The sequence below is a fragment of the Dipodomys spectabilis genome, unplaced genomic scaffold (assembly GCF_019054845.1).
Source record: "Dipodomys spectabilis isolate Male_0828 unplaced genomic scaffold, ASM1905484v1 ptg000375l, whole genome shotgun sequence".
Lineage (NCBI taxonomy): Eukaryota > Metazoa > Chordata > Mammalia > Rodentia > Heteromyidae > Dipodomys > Dipodomys spectabilis.
Window position 1 is genome coordinate 894717 of NW_024871052.1, and position 19216 is coordinate 913932.

Genomic DNA, 19216 nt, shown 5'->3' on the forward strand with positions numbered 1-19216 from the left:
TTTGTCTTCATAAATATCCTACAGGACTGGGAAGGTGGCTCAGTGGTAGAGCGCTTGCCTTGCATGCATGAGGCCCGGGGTTCGGTTCCTCAGCACCATCTAAACAGAAAAAGCTGGAAGTGGCACGGTGGTTCAAGTGGTAGAGCGCCCACCTGGAGCTGAAGAGCTGAGAGGCAGCGCTCAGGCCCAGAGCTCAAGCCCTATGAATGACAAAAAATAAAATAAAAAGTATCCTACAGGCATCTCCTTCATTTAACATTTATTGGGCATCCATTCACTATACATGCCAGGCACAGTTCTAAAGACTCCTTTGTTAAGCTGGACATGATGGTTCACTCCTGTAATCCCAGCTACCTTCAGGAGACTAGCCTGAGGATGGAGGTTCGAAACCAGCCTAGGCAGGAAAGTCTGGGAGATTCTGTGCTGGGGCTTGAACTCAGGGCCTGGGCACTGTCCCTAAGCTTCTTTTGCTCAAGACTAGTGCTCGACCCCTTGAACCACAGTGCCACTTCCTGCTTTTTCTGTGTATGTAATACCAAGGAATCGAACCCAGAGCTTCACCCATGCTAGGCAAGCACTCTACCACTGAGCCACTTTCCCAGCCCTCTCGGGGACCCTTATCTCCGATTAACCAGCAAAAAAGCCAGAAGTGAAGCTGTAGCTCAGAGTGGTAGAGTTGTCAGGCTTGATGGAAAAAGCCAAGCCTGTGTGTGAGGCCCTGAGTTCAAGACCCAGGACTGGCCCCATTCTCAGGGTTTCAAGGTGGCACAAGACCTGGTTCTTGGCTTGAACGCCCACTGCTGCTCATTTCTACATGGAGAGCCGGCCCACAGGACATGGCTGGATACAGGTTTATTGTGGCACTGGGGGGCAGGGCTGGTATGGCAGCACCCCGTGTGTGTGTGTGTGTGTGTGTGTGTGTGTGTGTGTGTGTGTGCGTGTGTGTGCTGGTGGGAAGGATGTGTGTGGGGAGGTGAAGGGGATGGGATGGGGTGCAGGAGTTGGGGATGGGGCCACCATGGCCAGCCAGGCTGACCCACCGATGCTGGGGGTGGGGGGTGGGGAGGCTGATGGTCCCCAGACCCCTCTTCCTTCAGTGGGCGTGGCTCACACGTGAGAGAAGGCGTGGCTCTTGCACAGGGGCTTGTCCTTCTTGGAGTAGAAGGTCTTTCCTTCCAGGTTGATCTGACATATCTGGGGACAGCAAGGGTCCGGTCACAGGCGGGGAGAGCAACAGCAGGGGACTGGACGGGGGGAGGGGGGGAGGACAGGCAAGTTCTCCCCCCCCTCCCCCCAGAGGGAGTGGGGAGCAGGGCCCTCACCGCACACACAAAGCACGTGTCATGCCAGCTGAAGCCCAGGGCCTCCAGGAAACGATCTCCTGCGTCGATCTTGAAGTCACAGCCTCGGCATTTGGTGCCAAACATCTTCTCATAGTCTGGGGGCGGAGGGAGAGAAGAAAGAAACCTGGCTTACAAGGGTGAGCCCCGTAGCCCGCACCTCGCTGCCCACGCCGGGGCCGGCCCCGTACCTCGCTCACAGTAGGGCGCCCCCTCCTCCATGTAGAAGGCCCTGTTGCGGATGGGGGTCTTGCAGGCTGCACAGGTGAAGCAGTGCACGTGCCAGGTCATCTTCAGGGCGTGCATGATCTCCTGAAAGCCACAGCCACACAGTCAGACTCCGCTCCTCCCCCCCAGAACACAGGAAGGCTGGCTCTGCGGCCTCTGTCCTTCTCACGGTAAAGATTCATATCCACAAGCTGGGCATCGGTGGCCCACGCCTATCATCCTGGCCACTCAGGAGGCTGAGATCTGAGCATCGGGGTCCAAAGCCAGCCCAAGTACTCCATGAGATTTCTTTTTTTGGTCAGTCGTGGGGTTTGAACTCTGGGCCTGGGCGCTGTCCCTCAGCTCTTCAGCTCCAGGCGAGCGCTCTACCACTTGAGCCACAGCGCCACTTCCGGCTTTTTCTGTTTAGATGATGCTGAGGAACCAAACCCAGGGCCTCATGCATGCAAGGCAAGCACTCTACCATCGAGCCACCTTCCCAGCCCCTCCATGAGAGGCTGATCTCCAAAGAACCACCAGAAAACCAGAAGTGGAGCAGTGGCTCAGAGTGGTAGAGCGCGCTCGCCTTGAGTAAAAGAGCTCAGGGACAGCGCCCAGGCCCCGAGTTTGAGCCCCAGGACTGGCACCAAGTCATGCCCAGCAGGGCCCAGAAGCTGCAGTTCCTCCCATTCCCTCCTCCCCTGCCCCTGGTTATCCCACCTTGATCCACCCTGTCATACCCCGGCTTCTGGCTTGTCGCTGACATTTCCAGCACACCCTCCTGGCTGTCCCCTCCCTGCCCCCCCCCAATGTGACTTTCTCTGACACCAGTGATTATTGCAAACTGCTGTCTCTCGGGCAGGCTCCCAGTGTCTTGTACAATAACACTCATTTCACCAGAACCCAGCCTCTCGGGTAATTTATTTGTTGTACCTTCTGCTTGCTGTCTCTCCCTGACCCTCCCAAAGAAAAATCTTCGGCTGGCAGCCTTCCACTGTGAGCTGACCTGTCCCATCAGGGCCCGGCCTGTGGTGTGTGCTGTGGTGTGTGTGTGTGCTTGTATGCATGTGCGTAAGTGTGTGTGTGTGTGTTTCAGCCCTGGGTGTCAACCTAACTTAGTTTCCCACTTGTGAGAGGAAGCAAAGGCTTATGGAGGAGCTGAGGGCCATCCTGGGACCCACAAGCCCACCAAATCTCACCGAATTTCCTGCCTAGGCAGGCTTTGAGCTGAGATCCTCAGATCTCAGCCCTCTTGAGTAGCTGGGATGACAGGCGTTGAGCCTGGCTGTATCTTGTAGTATCTAGAAACCTTATGGACTAGGAGTGTCGGCCATCATCCCCTTTAGAGTGGCCCTGAGCAAGCAGCTGGGCACGACTCATATAGCCTGTCGAGGGCAGAAATGGATTTTGTGTCTATATTTCGCTGATTCCTCCAACTGGCCAGGTATAACTTGTCTTAAAGGAGCCCTGGGGAAAGAATAAAGCAGATATTCTAGCTGGTAGGAGAAGGGGCTTACAGGGCTATGGGATAGTGATCAGTGTGTGTGTGTGTGCTGGTACTGGGGCTTGAACTCGGGCCTTTTGGAGATGAAGAATCTTATAGATTTTCCTGCCCGGGCTGGCTTTGAACCTTGATCCTCAGATCTTAGCCTCCTGATGTAGCTAGGATGACAGGTGGGCGCTTGGCCCCAGTGGTCCATTTCTGTTTCTTCCTAGGATGTGTTAACTCTGTGTGCCTCTGGCACCCCACTGCCCCAGCCTGAACCCTAGAAGACTCTAGTACCTTGGCTCCCGCTGTCTTTATGCTGGCCCTGGGGATGCTTTCGGGGGGCTGGACTGACCTCTGTCTCCAGATCCAAACATCTTACCACAGCTTGTAACACAAGCTGCTCCCCCTGCCCGGAGCCTTCCCCAGGTGAGTCCCTGCGTATGTTTAATTTGGACTTAGGAGCCACTTCCATCCACTTGCCAGGTGTTTACTGATCACCTTCTGCATACAGGTTACAACGTTTAACACCATCAGCCCTACTCTCAGCCCATGCACTTCACACCTGGGAAGGGAGGTGGGAAGGGACTGGAGGGAGCAAGGCACCAGCAGCTCACATCTGTCATCCTGACTCCTCAGGAGGCTGAGTTCTGAGGACTGTGAGGGTCCAGGAGACTCCTATCTTCAATGAACCACCAGAAAACTGGAAGTGGAGCTGTGGCTCAAAGGGCAGAGCGCTTTGCCTTGGGCAAAAGTGCTCAGGGACAGTGACCAGGCCCAGAGTTCAAGCCTCAGGACAAGAAGAAAAATAAACAACTGCTGTTACAAGAAAACTATAGGGGTAGAGGGTGGCTGGCGATGGTAGAGGTCAGGAAAGATGTTGCAGGAAAGTGATAGGTGAGTCCCGATGCAGAGGAGTGAGGTAAAAAGGGTTCCAAGCCAGGCACCAGTGACTCACGCCTGTAATCCTAGCTACTCAGGAGGGAGTGGAGATCTGAACATTTCAGTTCACAGCCAGCTCCAGGAAGGTAAACCTGTGACACTCTTATCTCCAATTAATCACCAAACAGCTGGAAGCAGAGGTGTGACTCCACAGGTAGAGCGGCAGCCTTGAATGAAAAAGTTACAGGACAGCCGGGTGCTGGGAGCTCACGCCTGTCATCCTAGCTACACTGGAGGCTGAGATCTGAGGATCACGGTTCAAAGCCAGCTGGGGCAGGAAAGTGCGTGACACGCTTATAAACCACTCAGGAAGTGGTGCTGTGGCTCTGGGAAGGTGGCTTAGTGGTAGAGCGCTTGCCTGGCATGCGTGAAGCCCTGGGTTCGATTCCTCAGTACCACATACACAGAAAAAGCCAGAAGTGGGGCGCTGTGGCTCAAGGGGTAGAGCGCTAACCTTGAACAAAAGAAGATTAGGGACAGCGCCTGGGTCTTAAGTTCAAGGCCCAGGACTGGCAAAAAAAAAAAAAAAAGAGAGAGAGAGAAAGGGGGGTAGGAGGGAAGAGCCACCAACCCATGATACCTTGCAGGGTCCCCTCCCCCAGCGAGCCCCTGGGCGGCAGGGCCTTTATCTGTCTTGTTCGGTGTGTCATCAGCATGAAACCCATCACCTGGGTGCACCATCCACACTGGTGGAATGAGTGGGTGAGGATGCTGTAAGCTCCTTTTTTTGGCAGCATTGGGTTTTGAAGTGAGGGCTTAGCGCTTCGAAGCAGGTATTCTGAGCTACACCCCCAGCCCTGCTCTCAACTCTTGATGAACCTCGAAGCCCAACTCTGGGTCACCCTGGTCAACCTCCTCTGCATTGAACTTCTGAGGGAAAAAACACAATTTCTCCCCCGACGCCTTTTTAGTTTTGGTGCCTGTCCTAAGGCTTGAACTCAGGACCTGGGCACTGTCCCTGAGCTTTTTGGCTCAAGGCTGGCACTACCACCACTTGAGCCAAATTTCCGTTTCTAGCTTTTTTTTGGTGGTTAAATTGGAGAAAAGAATCTCAAGGACTTTCCTGTTCGGGCTAACTTTGAACCGTGATCCTCAGATGGCTCAGTATCTTGAGTAGTTAGGAGTACAGGTGTGAGCCGCCGGCACTTGGCTAAGAGCAGGATTTTTGCATCCATGTTTTCAAGTCTGGACTTCTCTCTCTTTGCTACTCAACAGTCAGGCCTGTGTGCTCAAAGCCTGGCAATGTGTCTCCCAGAGACCCAGCGCTCTCATTCATTGGTAGCAGTGGATGCTGGACTAGCCTCTCAACAGCTTTTTACAACCCTATCGATTCTGCCATTGTCTATTACTGAGGCTGGAGAGCTAATGTACAATGGGCTCTTAGTATCTGGGAGCTCAGCACCAGTCACTGAGCCAACTATGGGTCAAAATATTAGAGGAGGGTGTCAGTGGTTCAAGCCTGTAATCCTAACTACTCAGGAGGCTGAGATCTGAGGATCGTAGGTCAAGGCCAGCTTGGGCAAGAAAGTTCATGAGACTTATCTCTAATAATCCACTAGAAAACCGGAGTGGTGCTATGGCTCAAGCAGTAGAGTGCTCACTTGGAGCTGAAGAGCTGAGGGACAGTGCCTAGGCCCAGAGTTCAAGCCCCAAGACTGACCAAAACCAAACGAACAAAAAAGATTAAAAAATTGGAGGAGGCTGGGCCGAGGTGGCTCACACCTGTAATCCTGGCTGTTCCAGAGTTTGAGATCTGAGATTCGTACTTTTCAAAAGACTCTCATTTCTTCAAGAGTCTAACTTAACCAGCAACATGCTAGACCGGAGGTATGGATCAAGTGTTTAGAGTACCATCTGTGAGAGAAAAAGCTGAGCAAGAGAGAGCTGAAGGCCCTGAGTTCAAGCCCTGCTAGACACCAGAAAAACCTAGGAGGAGGAAGAAATGCTGAACCTGTACTGAACAGGTACAGATTTCTTTTGCTCGCCATTATTTTCGAAACAATATATTATTATGATATGGTGAGGTGCTGGTGGCTCATGTCTGTCTAATTCTAACTACTCGGGAGGGGGCTGAGATCTAAGGATGGAGATTCAGAACCAGCCTGGGCAGGAAACACCTTGAGACTCATCTCCAGTTAGCCACCAAAAAGCCAAAAGTGGGGGCTGGGAAGGTGGCTCAGTGGTAGAGCGCTTGCCTTGCACGCATGAGGCCCTGGGTTGGATTCCTTAGCACCACATAAGCAAGAAGAAAAAAAGCCAGAAGTGGCACTTTGGCTCAAGTGGTAGAGAGTTAGCCTTGAGCTGAAGAGCTGAGGGACAGCGCCCAGGCCCAGAGTTCAGGCCCCACGATCAGACCCCCCACCTAAAAAAAAGAAAAAAGATAGCACCCAGGCCATGAGTTTAAACCCCAGTACCAGGGCCCCTTAAGTAGTGTGAGTACAGGAGCCTGGCCTTTATTTATTTTTTGTCGGTCATGGGGCTTGAACTCTGGGCTTGGGCGCTGTCCTTGTGATCTTCAGCTCAAGGCAAGCGCTCTACCGTTGGAGCCACAGCGCCACTTCCGGTTTTCTAGTGGTTTATTGGAGATAAGAGTCTCATAGACTTTCCTGACCAGGCTGGCTTTGAACTGCAATCCTCAGATCTCAGCCTCCTGAGCAGGTAGGATGACAGGCATGAGCCACTGGCACCCGGCCTGGCCTTTTTTTGTTGTTGTTGGTCATGGGGCTTGAACGCTGGGCTTGGGCGCTGTCCCTCAGCAATTCAGCTCAAGGCGAGTGTTCTACCACTTGAGCCACAGGGCCACTTCAGTTTTCTGATGGTTCATTGGAGATCAGAGTTTCACAGTTTCCGGCCCAGGCTGGCTTTGAATCGTGATCTTCAGATCTCAGCCTCCTGAGTAGCTAGGATTACAGGCGTGAGCCACTGGCGCCCGGCCTGGCCTTTATTTTTTTGAGACAGAGTCTCAATATATAACTCAGGCTTACTTAGAACTCAAAATCCTTCTGCCTTGTGAGTGCTAGGACTACATACATATATGCCTGGTTAGGCTGGCTCCTTTCCCTCTCTCCTTTTTCCTCCCATTCCCCTCCCTCGGTCCTGCGGATGGAAACCAGAGCCTTGTGCGTAGTACTAAGAAAATGCTCTGTCCTTTTTTGTTGGTCGTGGGGCTTGAACTCTGGGCCTGGGCACTGTTGCTCAGCTCTTCAGCTCAAGGTGAGCGCTCTACCACTCGAGCCACAGGGCCACTTCTGGCTTTTTCTGCTTATGTGGTGCTGAGGAATTGAACCCAGGGTTTCATGCATGTAAGACAAGCACTCTACCACTGAGCCACCTTCCCAGCCTGTAAATGCTCTATTTTGTACCATGTTCTTAGCCTGGTACTCTGGGCAGTTACTGGATGACACTGCTACCCCTCAGGGTGAGAATTCCCCTCCTCTGCCCCACCCACCCACCAGCCCCACTCACGCCTGCGATTTTCTTCTTGCATTTGGCACAGCTGGGCGCGTAGCGCACATCATAGCAGGGGGGACAAAAGATAGCCCCCTTCTCTTCGAAGAAGCCGCCTTCCTCCAAGACTTTGCCGCACTGGCTGCACACAAATTCCTCGGGGTGGTACGCATGGCCCAGTGCCACCAGGTAGCGACCCCTGCAGGGAGGCGGGGTGAGGGGCCGTTTGCAAAGGAAGTAAGGCAGGACGGTGGGATATATGCAAATGGTGGGCGGGGCAAGGGAGTATATGCAAATAGAGGAGGGACGACTTTGAGGGGTTTCAAGTCTTTCCCTTCTTTTCCTAAACAGAGCAGAAGCTGGGCTCGGGAAGTGAGTTGTTCCAAGTCATACAGTGAGAATGATGAAGGCTGAAAGGATCTAATACAGTCCCTGCCTTAGGATAGGAGACATCAGACAGGGCGGGAGCTGAGGGCTTCAGTCTAGTAAGACACCTCTGAGTAGCTGGTGTCCTGGTCACTAGAGAACTCCTGAACAGATCCTGTGTCCACCCTGTCCGGCTTGGCTGTTCCATCTGCCCCGGGGTAGTAAGCATTTTACTGTTTGAATAGTGGTATCAGAAGGACCGGGTGCTTTGCAGAGTTCCTGCCTAAAAGCTAATCATGATTAGGCAGGTGCTGGGCGGCTCAAGCCTGTCCCTTTAGCCAAGTCAGGAGACTGAGCTGTATGTGTGGCTCAAAGTGGTAGAGTGCTAGCCTTGAGCAAAAAAAAAAAAAAAAGCTCAGGGACATGGCCAGGCACTGGTGGGTCAGGCCTGTAAATCCTCGCTGAGATCTGAGGGTTGTGGTTTGAAGCCAGCTCAGGCAGCAAAGTCTGTGAGATTCTTATTTCCAATTAACCAGCAAAAAGCTGAAAGTGGAGGTGTGGCTCAAGGGGTAGAGCATCATCCTTGAGCAAAAAAAAAAAAAAAAAAAAGCTTGAGGGATAGGACCCAGGCCTTGAGTTCAACCAAGTTAAGAGCCTAGTACTCCCAAGTGGGAAGATTCTAGAACCTGACACACGGGTGGAAGGGCTATGCTCAGGAGAAGGGACCACTGGCCCAGGGGCTCTGAGAGCAGAGGGTAGGTAGGGACTAAGGAAGGGAGACGGCCGGGCTGGGAAGGGGCAGATCCCTTTTTTCCCCCAGAAGACAGGGGTCCAGAGCACTGAAGGGTGTCACTGGCCTTCCCCCCAGCCCCCCAGAGCTAGCCCTGCTCCAGGCTGGTGTAAGCAGGTCGGGGGTGGCAGGGGGGAATGGAAATAGTACAGGATTAGGAATCTGAGAACCTGGGCCTGAAGCCTCCATCAGTAGAAGGTGCAGCGAGGGTGGATGGCCCCACGGGGACAGGAAAGGCCAGGGCAGGGAAGGGGACAGGGCCACCCACCGGATGACCTTGTGGCACTGGTGGCACACGGGAGTCTTGCCGTTGGTGCCGCCCCCTGCGGCGGCGGCCTGCACGATGGAGGTGCGGTTCTGCAGCGGTGTGGGCGTGGCGGGCTGGCGGTGCCGGGTCAACACCGTGCTGGTCTTGTCCGGGGCGTATCGCTCGGCGAAGGCTGGATCTACTGCCCACGGTGGGCGGCTGGTGGGGCTGGGGGCGGGAGGGCCTGCCAGGGCCAAGAACAGTGGCTCCAGAGGGAGCCCAGGGGACCCCCCCACCCTCAAAGGACAGAGGAGCCCATCACTGAGCCCCCACACTCCCCCCAGCAAGCTTCCCAACCCTTCCCCAGGCCCAAGCCCCTCTCTCTCTTACCAGGCCAGGGGTCCTGGGGTGGAGCTGAGGTTGGGGCTGGGGCTTCTGTCTTGGGTACCTGGCTGCAAGATCTCCCATTCAAGGCCCTGGCATGGCTCGGCCTCCCTGCCCCCACCCCCCAACCTTGGTTCTGCTTTGATGGCTGGGGTCACCGTGAGAGTTGCTGGCTAGACTCGGGGTCCCTCCAGGGTAGGGTTGGAGGGGTGGCAGCTTCTAGCCAGGTTCCCCCACACTGGTCTATGATGTAAAACTGAGAAGCAACTCTTGGGGTCCCCTGGTATCAGGGAGCTACTACCCAGGCAGGGTGCTCCTTGCTAGGGACCAACCACGGGCCTCCCCTCCCCCCAGCCTCCTACAGGCTGGCAGGACCCACACATCCTCAAATACCCACGCCCCCAAAACACGAACCAGGCCCCCGTGAAGACGGAAGACAGAGGCAGAGAAAGCAGAGCTGAGAATATTTATTTCCATGCCCAGAGCAGCAGCGCAGGCCTGGCAGACGTCCGTGCCACAGGGCCAGGAGGGAAGGCAGTGTCAAGATAAAGCCAGGAGGCGTGTGCCAGCCGGGCCCCTGGGGCCAGGCCAGGCCAGCGGGAGGTTCAGATCGGGGGCAGGGAAGGGGTGGGTGAGGTAGACAGAAGCTGGGGACACCCAGGGGGTGCCCGGGGCAGGAAGCACAGAGAGGCAGAGAAGGCAGCTGGCCGGAGAGGCCCGGCTACGACTGCACGTTGAGCACGTGGGCAGAGCGCTGGTGATGCCAGTCCCGGAGGCGAGTGTAGCGTGGGCTCTGTAGTTCCAGAACATACTTTTCCCTGAGGGGTAGAGAGAGAAGGAGGAGAAAGTGGAAGGCAGAGGTGGAAGGGAGGCAGGGAGGGAAGATGGACAGAAGGAAGGAAAAAGAGGAAAGGAAGGAAGGGAAAACGAGAGAATCCCAGCTGGGGGAGACTGGGCCGGAAGAGGCGGGAGGTGGAGGGAGGCACCGGCTCCTGGTTCTTTACCTCGATTTCTTCTGGTGTTCCTCATCCGGGTCTTGCACTAGGAGGGCAGAAGTGAGTAGTGACCAAAAGAGAAGACGGTCACCTGACCGTGACCCTCGCAGAGGAGTCGGTCAGACCTGAAGGGGGGCAGGGTACACCCCCCCCTTCTACCCCCCCCTCTCCGCCGCAGGCTCCACCCTGCCTTGGGCTGGCACTTACTGAACTCGGTGCCCGTGAGGTGGGCGAGGATGCGGAAGGATCGCGACTGGCCCGTCCCTGGCCGCGGCCTCCAGTCCTCCGTGTTCTCCATCAGCCGCTGCTTGCTGGCATCGGGCACGGCGGGCCAGAGCGGCTGTCTGTGGGGAAGGGGGGGGGGCCGGCTCTGAACCTTCGCCCAGGGTCCGGTGCCCCCTCCACCCACCACGCGGTGTGCATGGGTTATGAAGGGGGGTGGGGGAAGGTGAGGCCCAGGGCCTGATATCGGGGTGGGCGGGGGCCACCACCCCGAGTGCCCAAAGGAAGGAAGAGAGGGGACAGGCAGAGGGGGCTCACTGACTTGTCAGGGGGCTGCACCTGTGGAGGAGATAAGACAGACGGACAGATAAAGGGACGGACAGACACAGGGAGAGGAAGAGAGATGGGGAGGGAGTCAGAGCAGCGGGGGCGCGGCAGCGCGGAGAGGGGTTCGTCTGGCCCAGCACCGCACCCCACCCGCTGCTCAGGCCGGCGCCCCCCCGGAGGTCGGGCGGCGAGGGGGGCCGAGCGCCCCCGGCCCGCGGGGGGCGCTGCCGCACGGTCCCTGCGGGGCAGCGCAGCGAGGGCGGCGGCGGGGTGGGGGGCGGCGGGGAACGTGGGGGGCCGGGCACCAGGGGACGTCGGGGCTGACGTACCCGTTCTGCTGCGGGGCGCTGTCAGCGGGCAGGGGCGCCCCGAAGGGCCGGGCCGTCTTGTTGAGGGAGGCGGTGGGCGCGAACGTGTACCGCGGGGGGTCCGCGGCGGGGGCCGGGGCCTGGGCAGAGACAGAGCCGGGCAGGGCGGGGGCTGGGCGGGGCGGGGGCCTGGGCGGGCCCGGTTCCTGGGGTCCGTGGGTTGGGGGGGAAGATGACGGGGAGGATGATGGGGAGGACAGGCGTGGCACGAGCGCAGCGCAGGCCGTGGAGGACGCGGACAAACACGAGGCAGCGAGCGGGGTGTCCGGACCGTGCGGCAGCCCTGCCCACCCGGCCATCCGCCCTGCGCGCCCCTGCCCTGCGCGCCCCTGCCCACCCGGCCATCCGCCCTGCGCGTCCCTGCCCTGCACGTCCCTGCCCTGCCATCCGCCCTGCGCGCCCCTGCCCTGCGCGCCCCTGCCCTGCGCGCCCCTGCCCTGCCATCCGCCCTGCGCGCCCCTGCCCTGCCATCCGCCCTGCGCGCCCCTGCCCTGCCATCCGCCCTGCGCGCCCCTGCCCTGCCATCCGCCCTGCGCGCCCCTGCCCTGCACGTCCCTGCCCTGCCATCCGCCCTGCGCGCCCCTGCCCTGCGCGCCCCTGCCCTGCGCGCCCCTGCCCTGCCATCCGCCCTGCGCGCCCCTGCCCTGCCATCCACCCTGCGCGTCCCTGCCCTGCCATCCGCCCTGCGCGTCCCTGCCCTGCCATCCGCCCTGCGCGCCCCTGCCCTGCCATCCGCCCTGCGCGTCCCTGCCCTGCCATCCGCCCTGCGCGCCCCTGCCCTGCCATCCGCCCTGCGCGCCCCTGCCCAGCGCGCCCCTGCCCTGCCATCCGCCCTGCGCGCCCCTGCCCTGCCATCCGCCCTGCGTGCATCCGCCCTGCGTGTCCCTGCTCTGAGCGGCCCTGCCCTGCGCGCACCGCTCACACCCTGTCCTGCGCCCATCCGCCCTGCGCGCTATCCGCACCGCTCACACCCTGCCCTGCGCACCCCTGTCCTACACGCATCCGCCCTGCCCTGCGCGCATCCGCCCTGCGCGCCCTGCCCTGCGCCCATGCTCCCTGCCCTCATCCGCCCTGCGCCCATGCGCCCTGCCCTGCGCCCATCCGCCCTGCGCGCCCCTGTCCTGCGCCCATCCGCCCTGCCCTGCGCCCATCCGCCCTGCGCGCCCCTGCCTTGTACACATCCACTCTGCGCGCCCCTGCCCTGCGCCCATCCGCCTGCGTGCCCCTGTTCTGTGCACCCCTGCCTTGTACACATCCGCCCTGCGCACCCTTGCCCTCCACCCCTCCCAATGGCTAGGCTGGGTATCCGGCCACCCTCCGGAAGCCCGACTCCCCACCATGGCCTACCTTCTGCGGCTTGCCCTGAGCTGGCTGGGCCCTAGAAGAGAAGGGAAAAGTGGCGTCGGGGGCCGGCCAGGGCACAGGGCGCACAGGCACCCACCCGGCCGGCCCCCACCTGCTGAGACCCAGGCTGAGGTGCTCCCCGCAGGCGCGGATCTTGTTCTGGGCTTCAATGTGCGTGAGGCTCCCTGCATTTTCCCCATCGATGCTCAAAACCCAGTCACCAACAGCCACGCCGGCTTGGGCGGCTTTGCCTCCAGGGGTGAGCTGTGGAGAGATGGAGGGGAGGGGAGGAGGGGTCACAGAGGGCTCCGGACTCGGTCAGCCAACCTGTGGTCAGCCTCCCGGATTCCCAATCTCAAGAACCTCTTCAAACGAGGTGCCGGGTGGCTCCCGCCTGTCATCCTAGCTACTCAGGACGCTGACATCTGGAGATCACAGTTCCAAGCCAGCCCAGGCAGGAAAGTCCAATAAACGACCAGAAAACCGGAAGTGGTGCTGTGGCTCAAGCTGAAGAGCTCAGGACAGCGCCCAGGCCCAGAGTTCAAGCCCCATGACCGACAACAAGAAAACAGACATCTCCAATCAATATTTTTCTGGGCACCCCTAGCCACTCAGGAGGCTGAGATCTGAGGAGTGACCACGGTTCAGTCGGCCCAGGCAGGAAAGTCCTTGGGATTCTTTATCTCCAATGAAGCATCAAAAAGCCAGAAGAGGAGGGGGAGGGGGGGGCTTAAGTGATAAAGTGCTAGCCTTGAGCAAAAAAAGCTCAAGGACAGCACCCAGGCCCTGAGTTCAAACCTCAGGACCAGCACCACCACCACCACCAAACCAAAAAGTGACCTTGGAGGTGGCAGTGCTTACCCAAGCTTCACATTCCATCCGGCGGCTATTGATTCACCTGTGTGACCCTTTGTCCTGGCAGTTCGGGAATGACATCAACAGCCACGTTCAGGCTCCGCCTCCAACCTCTGGGCCATGACCATGGCCTTCCTATTGGCCTCCTGCCTGGGCCTGTGCACTAGCTGTCCATCCCTGGTCAACCTGGTGTGCACACTGATCTCACACTGCCAGCATCCTGTCCTGCAGCCCTCCCCCAGGGTCCGCCTGCCCCCAGAGCCAGGAACAGGCCTCTGGCATCTCCAGCTCCCGCGTGAACAGTGCCTGAATGGGGTGCATGGCCTCTCCAGGTGCTGGTGGCTCAAGCCTGTCATCCTAAGCTACTCAGGAGGCTGAGACTTGAGGATCATGGTTCAAAGCCAGCCTGGGCAGCCAAGTCCAAGACACTGTAATCTCCACCAGCAAAAAGCCTAAAGTGGAGGTGTGACTCAAGTGACAGAGCACCAGACTTGGGGGGGGCGGCGGGGGAGCCAAGCAAGAGTGTGACGTCCTAAATCCCAATAGCAGCACAAAAACAAACACACAAAAACCAGGTGTCACCCTCATGAGCCCCAATTTTGGGGGCTGAGTTGGGAATCTGTTTTTTTTTTTTTTTTTTTGGTCCGGTTGTGGGGCCTGAACTCTGGGCCTGAGCACTGTCCCTCAGCTCTTCAGCTCAAGGCTAGCACTCTACCACTTGAGCCACAGCGCCACTTCCGGCTTTTTTCTTTTTGCTTATGTGGTGCTGAGGAATCGAACCCAGGGCCTCAGGCATGCAAGGCAAGCACTCTACCACTGAGCCACTTCCCAGCCCTGGGAATCTGTTTTATGCGTAGGCTTGGAGTAGCTGATAAAGCTGGGAAGTGGTAGGCCTTGGTCCAAGGAGCCTGCTGCCCTGGTTGGACAGTCTCTGTTGAAGGAACAAGACTCTTGGCCACTAGAAGTTGCCAAGGCTAGGAGAGAGTACTTCCCAGGACGAACAGAGGTGACCGGCACCTTTGTGGCAAGAGGCCTGGCGCTGTATAACAGGTTTGATTTAGTTAATTTATACATTACAGGTGGTGGTGGAACTTGGAGTTGCCCAAGACCCCAGGAGACACGTCAGACTGGCTGATATATAGACTGTACTGAGACGGAGAAGAGAAAGTGTGAGGGATTCCAGGCAAATGCCAGGGAGTGGAGGGAACAGAAGCAGGCATCAGGATAAAAGGGAGGAGAGCTGGGTTTTGTTGTTGTTGTTTGTTTCCTTTTGTTGGGAGGGGGGCCTGAACTTTGGGCCTTGGCGCTGTCCTTGAGCTCTTCAGATCAAGACAAGTGCTCTTCCACTGAGCCACAGCGCCACTTCGGGTTTTCTGGTGGTTCATTGGAGACAAGAGTCTCATGGACTTTCCTGCCTGGGCTGGCTTTGAACCATGATCCTCAGATCTCAGCCTCCTGAGTAGCTAGGATGACAGGTGTGAGCCACTGACACCTAGCCAGAATTCTTTTTCTCTTTATTTTCTGTTGTCAGTACTGAGGCTTGAATTCAGGACCTGGGTGTTGTTCCTTAACCTTTTTTGCTCAAGCCTAGCATTCTGCCAAGTTCCTTTTCTTGGATTTTTGGTGGTTCGTTGTGGGTAAGTCTCACAGACTTTTCTGCCCAGTCTCACTTCACACTGTGATCCTCAGATCTCAGCCCCTGAGCAGCTAGGATGACAGGCCTGAGCCCGGCGCCTGGCTTGAAGACTCAATTCCTACACACGCTGCTTTGGGTCAGCCAGCTGTTTAAAACCAAGGCCAGATCTGACGCTGGCTGAAAGTCTCCACCTCTCTGGGTCACCTTGCTGAGTGTGCAGTGCCAACTGACACGCTTAGAGAGACACCGTCAAGCCAGGTGTGGTGACACACGGGGAGCGGGGGGGGGGGGGGGGGGGGGGCAAGCCCAGCACTGGGAAGGCTGAGGCTGGCATAACAGCCTTGCAGAAATAAATACTTATTTCTGTCTTGCAGAAATAAGCACTTCCAGGCCCCCTGGCTGGGTCTGGATCTCCTCTCTCAGCTATGGTCCAACCTGAACCCTTAAAATTGGCATCTGGAAGTGACACTATGGAGGGAAGTGACAGGCGTAGGGTCACCGTGAGTCAGAAGGAAAACCTGGTCCAGCCACGCCCTGCGCACGCACGGGCCAGGTCCTGGTGGCGGGGGGAGGTCCTACTCCTAGTGAGGGTCTTGGGGTGGGGGGAAGCTGGCTCCTAGAACATGAATGGGGGGGGGCTCTTTCTTTCCTGGAGTAAGGAGGGCAGGAAGCGGTCAAGGGCCCGGGGGGAGGGCAGAGGTCAGAAGTGGTGAAAGGGGGGGAGCATTCTGGGAGAGATGAGTGCAGGGAGGAAGTGAGGCCAGAGGAGACTCAGGGATGAAGGAGGGGAAAAGTCAGGGGGCTGGACAGTGCAGGGGTGGGGGTGAGTCAGTCCCAGGGCTCCACAGCGCAGCCCAACCCCCCAGTCCCAGACATTACCTCATCTCCCAGGCCCGGGCCTACAGCCAGCCCTAACCCCTCCCTTCTGTCTCCACTGTGGGGTCAGGGGAGGGGTAGGACGCTGGGCCAGCTCCGAAAGACCACCCCACCCATCCACCCATCCGGGCTGAGATCCAACACAGTAGGGCAGGGCAGAGCTGGGGGGGGCGGGGGGAGGATTCACTCAAGGGCTATGGACAAGGGAGTCCAGAATGCCCCCAAGAGGACACACCTGAGCGGCCCCTGTCCTCCACAAACAGGAAGCAGAGACCCCAGCACAGACCAGCACTTTTCCAAGGAGGATCATCAGGATGGGAGGGGGGGGGGTCTATGTGTGGGAAGGGGATCACCATCTTTAGTCATCTGCTGATAGGGCAGGTTTCCAGGGGAACCCTCTAGGAAAAAAAAACCCTGGGAAAAGTGCTGTGTGCCTGCCCTGGCTTACCACGACTCCCACAGACCCCACTCTGCCTTGGGAACGCCTCTCTCGGACAACCCGCTGGCCCCCTCTGGGCTTCCCGCCAAGAGTGCCTGCCCACAGGGCAGCTGGGTGGGCCCTTCTGGGCAGGAAGTTCCCGCCCCTTTCTGACCCCCTAGGCCACAGTAGGAGCCTCGGAGCCCAAGTTGGCCTCTCCCACTCTGGGCTTGCAGTCTACATGACTGGACCTTCCTGCTGATGAGCAGGTACCAGGCCCACCAATAGGGTTCAGGGGTCCAGGCCTAGGCCAACCCTTTTGGGCACCGTAGACTCTAGCTACTGTTGGATATTCCACACGGGCTGCATTCTTGGGCTTATAAGGTAATACCCCCAGTCACAGGGAGGGGCCAGCCCTTCCCCCCCCCCCCCCCCCAACCATACACCAGGGCAGCTCAGGAATTAGGCTGCTAACCATACAGCCCAGCCTTACTATGCCTCTGCTTAGGATCAAAAGCCAAAACCTGGTGAATGGACCAGTGGATGGGAATCGATAGGGAATTTTTTTTTTTGTTTGTCTCCATTCCTTCCTTTCTTGCACCTGTAGCGGGGCTTGAACTCGGGACCTAGAATTCTCGCTCAACTTTCTTGCTCACAGCTGGTCCACTCTCCCACTTGAGCCACACCTCCAGTCTAGCATTTTGCTGGTTAACTGGTGATGAGTTTTAAAAGACTTTCCTACCCAGGTTGGCTCTGAACTAAAATCCTTGAGGTCTCAGCCTGAGTGGTTAAGACTACAGGTGTGAGCCACGAGCACTGGGTTAGAGCCGCATGCTTTCATCTAGCTTTTCCAGTCAAGGCTGCTGCTCTACTGACTGCTTGTACTACTCCTCCACTTCTGGCTTTTTGCGGGACTTTCCTGCTCAAGCCAGCTTCGGACTGCAATCCTCAGATCTCAGACTCCTGAGTAGCTAGGATTACAGGCGTGAGCCACCGGTGCCCAGCTTGGAGACCCTCTTTGTAAACACAGAGAGTGAGGCCATGCTGTGCGCCTCAGTCCAGATCTCCGCTCTGCCATGGAATGGTTGTCTCACTTGGAAAAACATGACAACTGCTATTTCTTGGGTAGTGAAGTTGAAGCAAGATCATGTGTCAAAGTGCCCTGCCTGTGACCTGGCACCACACACTACTCCCACAGGGTCCAGCACTGCCCAGAGTCCATCCTTGGCTCTCAGAGGTGATCACGGGAGCTCGGTGGAAGGACACTGAACACAGTACATGTAGAAGTCCGGGGAGACCCCTCCCCCAATACGTACCTAGTTGGACACTCACATTTCTGGCTCTCTCTGTGTGTGTGTGCCAGTCCAGGGGCTTGAACACAGAATCTGGGTGTCATCCCTGACCTGAGCTCCTTTATGTTCAGGCTTAATGCTCTACCACTTGAGCCAAAGCCAGACTTCTGGCTTACAGACTTTCCTGCCAAGGCTGGTTTTGGATTGTGATCCTCAGATCTCAGCCTCCTGCGTAGCTAGAATTACAAGCCTGAGCCAGGCCCTTTTTGACCCCCGCTCACTGCTCCGGCTCTGATTTCCCCTCCCATCACCCACTAGGAACCCTGAGCACCCAAGGACCCCTGGCAGGAGTCCAGTGCTCAATCCAGGCTCACCCGGGAGATGGAGAGGGGCACGTTGAAATCTTTCCCGCCTTGCAGCCGGAATCCCCAAGGCGCAGGACCTTCCAGGACCACCTTGAAGGAATCCATGGTGTCTGCTCCTGAGAGGAGGGAAGAGAAGACCAGAGGGGCCACCATGGGCGGGCGGGCAGGACCGGTCAGCCAGTAGCTTGGACAAGGTGCCGGAGTGGGCACGGGTAGGCCGTGTGTGTGCAGCCGGGACACCGCCAGGCTGCTATCTCGTCAGGCTTTGGCGGGCACACCTCATTTGTAAAGACAAGGGCGGCCACCACCCCTCGGCCTCCTGGGTGGGGAGGCTGTGGGGGGACGTGGGGAGGCCTCATCCGGACTCCAGGGCCAGGGGTGGGCGGCAGGGCGACCCTGGCACGGCCTTCTCCCGGGTCCAGCCCGCGGGACGGGGTGAGTCAGGGGCCCGGGCCTGGCCTCCCCGCCCCCAGGTCCGGGCGGGCCGCGGCTGGAGCCGCTCGGACTATATAAGGCGTGTAAGCTGACACTGCGGCGGCGGCGGCGGCGGCGGGAGCTCCGGGGGCTCGGCGCGGGGGAGGGGAGGAGGAGCGGCCGGGGCCCCGCGACCCCACCGCACCGAGGGCGCCCCGCGGGCGCGCCGCCACCCACGCGCCGGCGTGCCTCAGTTTCCCCACAGATCCCGGCCACAGGAAGCGGCGCAGGCGCAGCGCGCGCCCCCCCACCCACTCCCTCCCCGCCACGACCGGCTCCGCGGCGCGGGCCGCCACCCTCCTCCCCGCCCCGCGTCCCTCCGTGGGCTCCGACCGTCATCGGCGAGCCCGACCGCAGCCCGCCCGCGCGCGCGCGCCCGCCGCCGGTACCTGGCTCTGCCCCGCCGGGCCGCCGTGCTCCGCGGCGGCGTCCGAGGCGCCGCGCCGAGATCCGCCGCCCGAGCTCTGGCCCCGCCCCCGCCGACGCCGCGCGCTTTGAGCCCGCCGGAGGGGGCGCGGCCTCGTGGCCACGCCCCCCAAAAGCCCGACCACGCCCTCGGGTGCCGCTTGGACCACGGGAAGCCCCGCCCAGGTATCCGTCGCACCCAATCACGAAGCCCCATAGGTCTTTGAGTTGTGAGGCCCTGCCCCCTCGACCCCGGTCGTCCTGAGAAGGGCGGGGCCTGGGCGGGGCCTGGCTCCTGCTGACAGCGCCTGGCTGGAGGCTCACTCAGCCCCTGGCGCCTCCCACTGGCGGAGGGGAAGAAAAACAGCCTTTAGGAAGCAGGTACCCAGACTGGGAAACCCACCTTGGGACAAGGGGACAATGACAAGCT

General features: G+C 58.8%; 1 protein-coding gene across 6 annotated transcripts; it reads right to left on the minus strand.

Moving 5' to 3' along the window:
• Positions 1–837: 837 nt before the first annotated feature.
• On the minus strand, positions 838–18834 carry Pdlim7 (PDZ and LIM domain 7). Of its 6 annotated transcripts, none has more exons than XM_042667128.1 (13): positions 18775–18834; positions 17917–18026; positions 12578–12729; positions 12469–12499; positions 11083–11201; positions 10412–10548; positions 10214–10250; positions 9216–9277; positions 8847–9078; positions 7441–7621; positions 1532–1652; positions 1323–1438; positions 838–1194 (listed from the first exon to the last, which is right to left on the minus strand). In XM_042667128.1, the coding sequence occupies exons 2-13, from the start codon at positions 18010–18012 to the stop codon at positions 1108–1110; spliced, it is 1371 nt and encodes a 456-aa protein (XP_042523062.1). In that variant the 5' UTR covers positions 18013–18026; positions 18775–18834; the 3' UTR covers positions 838–1107. The 6 variants fall into 6 exon arrangements, with proteins under 6 accessions (XP_042523062.1, XP_042523064.1, XP_042523063.1 ...); XM_042667130.1 differs by lacking the exon at positions 11083–11201 and adding an exon at positions 10749–10765 and having other exon boundaries at positions 8847–9069; positions 17917–18023; positions 18771–18834; XM_042667129.1 differs by having other exon boundaries at positions 8847–9069; positions 17917–18023; positions 18771–18834.
• Positions 18835–19216: the final 382 nt, after the last annotated feature.